The sequence below is a fragment of the Megachile rotundata genome, chromosome 1, assembly GCF_050947335.1.
Source record: "Megachile rotundata isolate GNS110a chromosome 1, iyMegRotu1, whole genome shotgun sequence".
Lineage (NCBI taxonomy): Eukaryota > Metazoa > Arthropoda > Insecta > Hymenoptera > Megachilidae > Megachile > Megachile rotundata.
In genome coordinates, this window is record NC_134983.1 from 10533683 (window position 1) to 10543346 (window position 9664).

Here is a 9664-nt window from a genome sequence, read left to right on the forward strand (position 1 = left end):
CATCATGCACCGCAGTAACTCTAAAAAGTAATCCCGACAAATATCTTTCAGTCAAAAAATGATGTGTACAAATAGGAGACTCATAGTTCCGATGAAATATGCGTTTGTCAAAGCGTCAAGCACGGAACGTGTCCTCAGGAAGATTCTTCTAAATCTCATAATTCTTGCAGGACACCGAGGAACGTTCCGTTCCCATCGCGGTGAGGATACACAAGACCCTGGAGCTGGCGGACGATAAATTCTACGTGATCACGTGCGGAAAAGCCGGATTCAAAAACGCCAAGTACATAACAGTTTTATTAATATTAGCACGATATCGCGCGGCCAAAGCCGCAATATCGCACGGCACTGATCATTTTTTCGCAGGAACGAGACGTCGTTGGTGTCGTTGCGGCTTTTGGAGGCGGGTCACAAGGTGCAAGAGGCTATTTACGGTCACAACTACACTTTGCGTGCCGAGATCTCGCGACCGGACGGTTCGTAAGCCACATATCTCGCTTCGTTTCACCCTTTACCCTTAATTGGAATTAACGAGCACGCGTAAAACGTTCGCACGAGCGGATGCCGAGGTTACGCTCTGATCGATATCCTTCTCGTTCCAGGAATGTACGGGATCAAAGTGAAATCCTGCTTCGCGTTCAACAAACGAAACACCAGTGTCCAGTTGATAGACGACAAAGGGTACGTCGAACAGTTTGTCTCTTTTTTTGCCGTTAATTAACACCTTGATCGTTACCGACGATCGATTCCGCGAATTCGATTAATTGAGTAACTGGAAGGGATTCGTATTCAAATTTTATGCGGCACTTGTGTGTAGTATTTTGTTTGTGGTACAAGTACCATAATAGCATTGAAGCTTGGTTCAGACGAACAAACAGGTCTAGTGTACTTTTCCCGCGTATTTTAGCACGAGAATTTACGCGTGACTCTTTGTCGCGTCGAAAATGTATTATGCACAGACTGTTGAAGCTCAGAAGAATATTTCACTGGTCTCCCTTTCAGCAGTTCTAACAACCGTATGAATCTTTTCAGACGTACACTATGCTTCAAAAGTTTGCACCCTACCATGATTTCAAAAGACATACTTCTCTTATGGCTCACCATATTTCAATGACATATTCGTACGTTATTGAACGTACGAGTACATATATCATTGATATTTGCAATTGCTAATTGTATCAATAATTAATTGTATTAATAATTAGGCAATTTACTCGTCATTAATTCGTTGTCAATTTAATGAACTCGTATGAACCAGGTCTGTTGAAATGAATTTGTACGTGCTGAATGAATAGTTGATCTATCATGTTGAATCGATAATGCACAAATAATGATATCCGAACAGTTTCGTAATCAGTATTAAAACATCAGGATTATATAACTTGAATAGGAACTTAAATCATTTTCAAGTGTCCTCGATTCGATCGTGATCATAAGCATCGATTGCGTAATTCTTGTTTTCCATGACAAAGGTGTCCCGTAAAGGCTCGAGTCATGACGAAATTCATATACGATCGAAACACTGGCCTGGCGGATGCGACATTGTTCTCGATGTTCCGGTTCCCGGACAGTCCACAAGTGCATTTTCAATGCGACATCGCCGTATGCAGAGGTGAGTTGATTCGTTGAATGAGTTTCGATTACAACTACGAATCTGGGTTACAGAATGCCGTTCAACTCTCTCGATTAACATATTCTCTCGAAAGTTTCTGTTTCCTATGTTAGGACAATCAATGACAAATATTGGCGGAGTATTACTCAAAGTCCACGTATACCCAATGGTACAGTTCATTAATGAGCCCCTTTTGAAATAAAATAGAACATTGCATCACTGAATTCCTTTTGAATTATTGAGAACTTTGGTATTCTTGAAAGTGTAGTTTCTTTAATATCTTCGGAAGATCCATTAGCAAGGACTTTGAGTTAAATGATTAAAAGCTGTCTACTAAATATGCCTTATGAAAGATAATAAAAGACTTGATACACAAGTACTTTTGAGAATTAAAAAATTTTGTCCAAAATGTTCCAATCAAGAGCCCTCGTGTACTAGTACCTTCGAACCTTCAACATCACAGTTAACAATTGAAACGTAAAGGTGAATTTTTGTTCCAGGAAGCTGCGGTATCCCGGTTTGCGAAGGCGATAACGAGGAAGAAATAAAGGGAGCGTCCTTAATTAATGGGCAAAGCGTGAGCGGCGAGGAAGGAGTGCTTCTCGCTGGCACGAGCGTGTTCGTTCTTGACCCTGGTCAAACACCATGTAAATATAGCTTCGTACTCTTCATAGGCAGTTTCGCTTCCTGCTACTCTTCACGATATCGTGCCTGAAATCACTTTTCTACCTTTTCTTTCTTGGCCGCTTGATTAGCTCCGAGCTCGTTGAAATTTTGCGCTAAACCTTCGCGTGTCTTTATTTTCGTTGAAACAGCTGTGCAGACCCTCTACGAGGACGGAAGCGTTCATCCGTTATGGCTGCTATGGCTGGCAGTAGCTCTCGGCATTTTGTTCCTCATCATGCTTATAATCAACATATTCCTCTGCTCGGCGATGACCTGCAGCTGCACCAGGACCGACATTATCGAGAAGGAGCCGTCGATCATTGAGGACTACGATCCGTATCGTAGCTGGCATGGCTCTCAATATGGCTCGAGGTGCGATTTTATTTCTTCTCCCGTTTCGTTCGTGCACGACAGATACTTCCTTGTTACTTGTAATCGTTTTCAAACATTTTCACTTATTTTCTGTGCAATTGAGATGTTCCGACGATGACAATTCCACGCAATAACGCGCGTGATACCGATCGAAAAGCAACATGCTTAAGAACAAGATAACAGCACGGTAAAAAATGTTAACAGTTAAGTGCTGTCGAGGCACGACGTCCATGAAGATACCAATCGTCCATTAATATAATTGCGGCCTCGCATCAATGATTTTTGTCCACGATGAAATATTTATCAATATTGCCATGATATAATCGCAGGAGTTTTCTGCTTCGACTGCTAGTAAAAAACTGTTTAAACTCGACGATAGGAGCGTGTACAGTCAATGACAAATCTGACTCCTTTCGGGGAAGCAACCCTATGGAAAGAGACTTCAGGGATGAATTATCAATTTAGGGACATAGGAATTTAGGGATTTAGGCATATACGAATTTAGGGTTTTGATGGTCTAGAAATTTGGAAACCTGGAAATTTGAGAATTTAGAAATTTAAGAATTTGAGGATCTCTTTTGTGGACGCGGATTTTTGAATTTTAGGGATTTGGAGTCGTAGGAATATGGACATCTAGGGATTTGGGGACGTAGAAATGTTGACATTTAAGCATTCAATAACACGTAAATTTAAAAGTATAAAAATTTAAAAACCTAAGAATTCAAAAATTTTAAACTTAAGAAATATAGAAATATAAAAATTTATGGAAAAATTGTAAAGTCCATATACGTCTCTTATCTAAAGTATCCTACGTTGTAGCAGAGTGTACTTTATATCAATTTCTTCGTGCTGTGGATATTGATTTATGACGTAGCTTTTTCAGAAATCCGTACTTTCATCCCTCAACAAGTTTTTCTACGCGAATAATCTTGAAATTCAATTTATCAACCTGCACAGTGAATACAATGCAAATTGTAGAAGATTTAATTTTTTACCCGAGTTCCCTGTTTAATATTAATATTCTAAGCATTGTTATTGCATCGGTTCATTGTATGCAATGAATCGTTGTTAAGGTAAAGCTTTTTAGTGGCAACTAAATGAATCATTGTCTGTTCAGGTATTCCTTAAACGGAAAGCAAGGATACGCTTCCGGAGGATCGACGATGAATTCCACGAGGTCGATCTCGACGAATAGCGATCACTACGCCATAGTTCATTCGAGACCTGGTAGCCGATATTCTGGTCCAGGACAGAAGCATCATCATCATCATCGAGGGCCACCGTCAAACATTGGCTCTCATTATTCCGGGAAATAGTATCTTGAATTGCTGAACGATGATACAATTGAACTGTTTTGTCGATTAATGTTCCGAACACGAACTTTTTACTATTGTAATAATTTCAATCACGTGTAACGGGTACTTCGATTCGATGGAATCATTGCTCACACAGGACAAGCTACACGAGTACCAGTGTCAGTAGAGAATATAAATTGATCCTTGACTCGAAACTGAAGCACGACTATAGGCATTTCATTAACACATTTAAACGTTTTTAACGCGTCGACTGTTTTATCACTTTCAACTTAAATACTTGTTACACTGCTCGTTTAATCCGATTATACAATTTCGCTACTTGGTTCTTGAAAACTGACATGGCGATTTACAGTATGAACATTATTAATATCTGACTGATAAGCATCAAATGTAGAAACTAGACTCATATTAAGTTGTTAATAATTTTGTAACTATTTTCACTGAGGCAGTCAAAGTATTAATGAAGAATAATGACTTTGTTCATTTCGCGTTAAGGATTAATCCACGTAGCTTGATACGTCCTCCATAGTTACTACTAATATATTACGTGCGTAAAAAGAATCATAATTCTTGTTAGAGTATTTTTGTACTAATTCAAGCATCCGTATTCTTTCCTGCAGTGAGACAAATCTATAGCATAAAGACAATAAAACGGCCAAATTTCGTACGAACTTTGATTATGTTATGCCGAGGTTTCATTTATTGTTAGTCTAAGCTCGAGACAAGGTTCTTCAACTAGATCGTATAGATATGTATCATATAATAGTCATAAACGTAGGTACTTAGCACTAATAACGTTGCGCAATATTGTACTTGATTAAGCGAAATTAGATGAAAACTTTTGTATATAAAAATCATTGAATGGGAAATCATTACTCGTAATCGACTCATCGAAATCCATGTACTTACACGCGCAACTGACACCGTCCAACTACGAGTATTAACGAATAAAATTTTATATTTTTTATAAGATTTTCGATATTAGGAAAAATGATAGGAACTCGAAATAAAACGTACAGTTTCTCCTATCATTGATACATTTTTGTAATAACTCGAAACATTCCATGTTCAGCGAGTCACAGCTACGTGTCCTTCAAATACATTAAAAATTTGACATAAAAATATAATTTCTATAGCGATGTTTATTTTACCTGAACCTTTCAAGACTTTATTTAGGAGTATAGACACATTTAAATTTTTTCATTTTTTTAATTTTTAAATTCCAAAATACAAAGTTACAAATTCACCAATTTTCGAGGTGTAATGAATTATTTTCAGACATGTTTTTCCGAACGTAGATATCGGTCAACTTTTCCTTACACTAACGATTAAATATTAGATAATCAATCACTCGGACTAATTAATCGTCTTTTACAGAGCGTAAGCTATTTCTCCATTCACTGAACAGACGTTAACTAATTTAGAAGTGAACGAACGCAGCAACGAGATGCAACTCACGTGACTCGGCCGTTTTGCAGACAAAATAAACCGTTTCGAAATATTATGGATGCCGCTATTCTCTAATTAAATCTCTGCTCGTTCAGAAGATGAAATTATCAGTAGAAGTTTGCTACCACGGCGGTCAGGATGTACTGCATACCAGTCATTCATGAATATGCCTTGTCACGTAAAGACGAACGTGTATTGTTCGTTTTGTCATACCAAGTATTTCATCGAGGCCAAATTACAAATGAGAATTTTCTGTGTGACAGCCTGCAATTAAATACACGAACAATGTTTCAAAGCATCATTTATGTCCATTCATTGTTGCATGATACTTCTCGACTTTCGATTTGTAATTTATGGCATTTAAATCGTGAAATGTTTTTGGTACATTCTTTAGGAAGGTGTTACTTGAAAAATGCTGTTCAACCTTGCATAGAAAATTCTTCTAATTTTCTTCCTTTTTTCTTCTTTATCTAAATCTTAAATAACATGGATGCTACTTTGGAATGTAAGGAGTTTTCAGTTAATCTCAAAAAGTTTGGTCTGTGAGTAAGTTCTGTGTTGTATCATAGTAAAGAACTCATATATTAGGAGGTAGATGTGGTCTTATGTATCTTCTTTTATACGAGCCTACTAAGTAGACTCTAAGTAGAGTCAACTCATTTATCTGGTTAACGGAACTCGATGAGCTAATTGAAGGGTGGTTGTGATTTGGGGATAAGTCACCTCCACAAGGTGTGACCGGATAATCGATATCTCTAAACATTTTTTAGTTCATGATCTCTAAAACATCAAGCCAACAATTTTCATTCAACTTATAAGTTCATTTATTATTCAAAATTTATTGCTTATTTCAACATTCTTTTAATATCTTTTTTTGGAACATTCGCTAAATGCACAACTCATGGTTCTAGAAATCGTGCATTAAACGCGCGTGGATTAAACAGACGTGTTCTAAATTCGTTTCAAATCTAGAGAATGTAAAATCACTGCTGTTTTCCACACAATCGATACATATTTCTTAGGATGAGATTTGAAATCTACTTTCACTAATTCGCGCTTTCTATCGTTAAATGATATTTTATGGTTCATGAGATAGAATTTTCTTATTTTCGTTTCTATCGCATTATAATGGTTTCTATTCAGTTCCACTGAGATTTTGGGATGTTTTATTCGATCGAGATAAGCGTGAAAGTTTTTAATTATAAGGAATAATGCGGTTTTGTATTTTATTTATATCGCCGCTCGCTGCTTGATGGCGATAGTAATAGTTTCAAAGAAAGTGCGCATAAACATATATTTTAGAAAACATATAAGTGATGTTTTCAAAACAGTTTCAACTATTTTTATTAATTACTTTTCAATGGACTAATTCATTCTTTGTTACAAAATGAACCAGCTTGCTTTCTGAAGCATGCATTCATTTAAAATTATTATTTCATGTCAATCTCTAATAATTTGGAGAATATTTACAATAAATTTTCTGTATATTGCTGATATTGTCTTTTGAAGTATTTGCATCAATTTTAAAACGTTGTAAAGTTGAAAAAGAAAAGAATATACTCTTGTTATATCTACTCTTTGCCAACGCATGTAGTTATAGAAATAAATATCCCTATCAGGTTGGTACAACTTACTACTGCGATAACAGCGATATCTGGTGGTACTTGAGTGTGTCAACAGTTTGAATAACTTGAATCGTTTAGCAAAATGTAAATAATTGTATTTTGTATGACTCAAAGAAAATAGAAATTTATTTGGAGCATAAACAGTTTGTACTTTCTCTTCTGTTTTTATTTTTTCCTATTAAATTATTATTTATATAAAATTTGATTCATTTTATATTTTTAGTTTTGCACAAGTGTTTTTATTTTATCATAATACATTTATTGTATATTTTATAAAAAAATATAATTCTTATTATAATGGAGAAATCATCAGATGTATTTGCATGGACTCGTAAATTGGGGTGTCCGCCAGCAATATGCAATAATTCAGTTAAAAAGGCGTCTGTATAATGTTTATCTATCAATGTTTATATATTATATTCCAAATATAATTAAATGTAAATTATTATTGCATATTGTCCATATAGTTTATACACAGGACTTGCTGCTTTTGTTTGGGATGAGTTATCTGAAGTTATCTATCCTGCTGATGAAGCAAAGACGATACATAAAAATATTCTTCTACATCATTTAAAACATGGAACACCTGATAAGATTATTGAATGTATAAAAAAAATATCTCAGATAAAATCTGATAGAAAGAATTTACAAAATCAAATAACTAAATTAGAAGAGGAGTATGAACAACTGGATTTTAAAGTTAGACAAAAAGGTACATTTTTGTTATAAAAAATATGACGTATGTACTTAAAGGACTATTTTTATTTAGCTAAAAAGTTGCAAGATATTAGATCCAAACGTGCAGAAGCAAGAGCGAAAAAAGATCTATTTAAGTTGAAGCATGATCAAACTGCTACGCAGCTTCGTGATTGTAATGATATGAAATTAGTTTGCCAACATTTAATGCCAAGTACTGGTAAAGATTTAGATCCTAAAGTATTGATGGAAGTTTTTGATGTAGTAACAAGTCTTTGGGCTGGAGCAGGCAAAAAAGAAGTATGAATTTATATTCCAGGCATAGTAATAATAACTATTTAACATTACTGAAAGTGTATTTTCAGGTGTGGAATACAGTGTCAAGTAATCTTGATCATATTGAAGTGCCAACATTGTGGCATCACTTGTATGAAAATTTGACACAAGATGTGGATTTGTTAATTCAGTATACATCTACAAAGCCTATAGATACAAATAAAAAAGATATAAATATTGGTATCGCTAAAGTACATGGACAGCATATTTCTATGGTTTCAAAACAATTACTATATAATGCTGAAGCAAAAGAACATCAGCAAAATGTTTTAGAATTTATAGAAAAGTTTGAGGTATATTACATACTTATTAAATTGTGTAAGTAATTGTAAGTTAAATTTGTTTTTGATTTTAGATGGCTTCAAATAGTTCTGAGGACATTAGTGAATGGTTAGCATTAGCATTGGAAGTCTGTAAATTAGAAAGTGAAGAAAAAACTTTACATGAAGAAATTAACAAAATTCGCGGAAGTCTATGTAGAAGTGATATACTTAAAGCTGAGATATCTGAAATTACTTCGGAAATACAAAATGTTAATGAAGAAAGAGTATGTTCATATATATAAATTATTGCAATTTTAAGTTATATGATTATATATTTATTTTAACCTAATTCTAGATGGAATGTGTGCAAGAAATACAACAATCGTTAAGTCTTTTGAAATCTGCACCGACATTTCTTATGAATGTAAATAAAAAAATAAACTTAGAATTAGAAAAAATAGTAGCAATACGGAATAACGATTATGATCTTTCAGTGTTAGATAATGATTTAACTACTGAATTAGACATATTTCATGAAGGCTTCGATCTAAATGCATTAAGAAAAGTTATGTTGAAAGGAGATGTTGGGATTTATAGGTCAGTCTAGTTTTACATTTAAAACGTTCATTAAAATGTGCAAGATACATAATTTATAAATGTTTCAGATATACAAAAAGTTGCTTAAGTGAAGCTTCTATTTCAGTTACCACTCCTCAACTTTCAAATATTATGACTCATTTTCCAACACTTCAAATTCCAATTTATACATTACTAGATTGTTATAAGAATTTAGTTTCAATGTTAATATATGGAAGATTTGAGAACTTAGAAATTGAGGAGGAACCAGAGCCATTACAGTTACCAACATTAATAAATAGAGAAAATAATTACAATACAGTTGAATTATTGAACTTATCAAAAGTATATAACACAAAAACAAAAGCAGAAATTGAGGAGTTCAATGAGATAATGAATGCCTGGTATGTACTGAAATAAACATATTTTTTATGTAAAATTTGACTAATTCTTATTTTAATATTTCCAGGAGAAATCAAACAATTGAAAAAGTAATGGAAATTGTTGACAAAACAGTAGATGATGCAACTTTTTCTCAGTGGATAAAACGTTATGATTTAGTATTATACATGTTACAATGTCCTACATAATGTACTATATCATTTCCATTTTGTATATTAAAAATTTGTATATCAAATTTATAATTTTTTAATAAATTAAAGTTTAGTACAAAGTTCACATTTTGTAAAATTGAATTATTGAAAGAGCTCTTGCATGATGCGTTACCCTTAGTTACAAAACGAAATGGAACCA

At 34.1% G+C, this 9664-nt stretch overlaps 2 protein-coding genes across 4 annotated transcripts in view; both read left to right on the forward strand.

The window, feature by feature from the left end:
* The window catches only part of LOC100883430 (uncharacterized), a 30009-nt gene extending 24916 nt beyond the window's left edge, over positions 1-5093 (forward strand). For both annotated transcript variants that reach the window (XM_003701269.3, XM_012280715.2), the window contains exons 3-9: positions 171-283; positions 367-476; positions 603-681; positions 1473-1612; positions 2113-2259; positions 2428-2650; positions 3768-5093. In XM_003701269.3, the coding sequence (XP_003701317.1) occupies positions 171-283; positions 367-476; positions 603-681; positions 1473-1612; positions 2113-2259; positions 2428-2650; positions 3768-3966 (1011 nt within the window). In that variant the 3' untranslated portion in view covers positions 3967-5093. The remainder of the gene's footprint in view (positions 1-170; positions 284-366; positions 477-602; positions 682-1472; positions 1613-2112; positions 2260-2427; positions 2651-3767) is intronic.
* A 1925-nt stretch (positions 5094-7018) lies between these two features.
* On the forward strand, positions 7019-9589 carry LOC100883207 (uncharacterized). 2 transcript variants are annotated; one of them, XM_076533106.1, is made up of 9 exons: positions 7019-7187; positions 7264-7420; positions 7508-7752; positions 7810-8036; positions 8102-8365; positions 8428-8619; positions 8691-8932; positions 9001-9315; positions 9381-9589. In XM_076533106.1, the coding sequence occupies exons 2-9, from the start codon at positions 7338-7340 to the stop codon at positions 9499-9501; spliced, it is 1689 nt and encodes a 562-aa protein (XP_076389221.1). In that variant the 5' UTR covers positions 7019-7187; positions 7264-7337; the 3' UTR covers positions 9502-9589. The 2 variants fall into 2 exon arrangements, with proteins under 2 accessions (XP_076389221.1, XP_003701315.2); XM_003701267.3 differs by having other exon boundaries at positions 7023-7183.
* Positions 9590-9664: the final 75 nt, after the last annotated feature.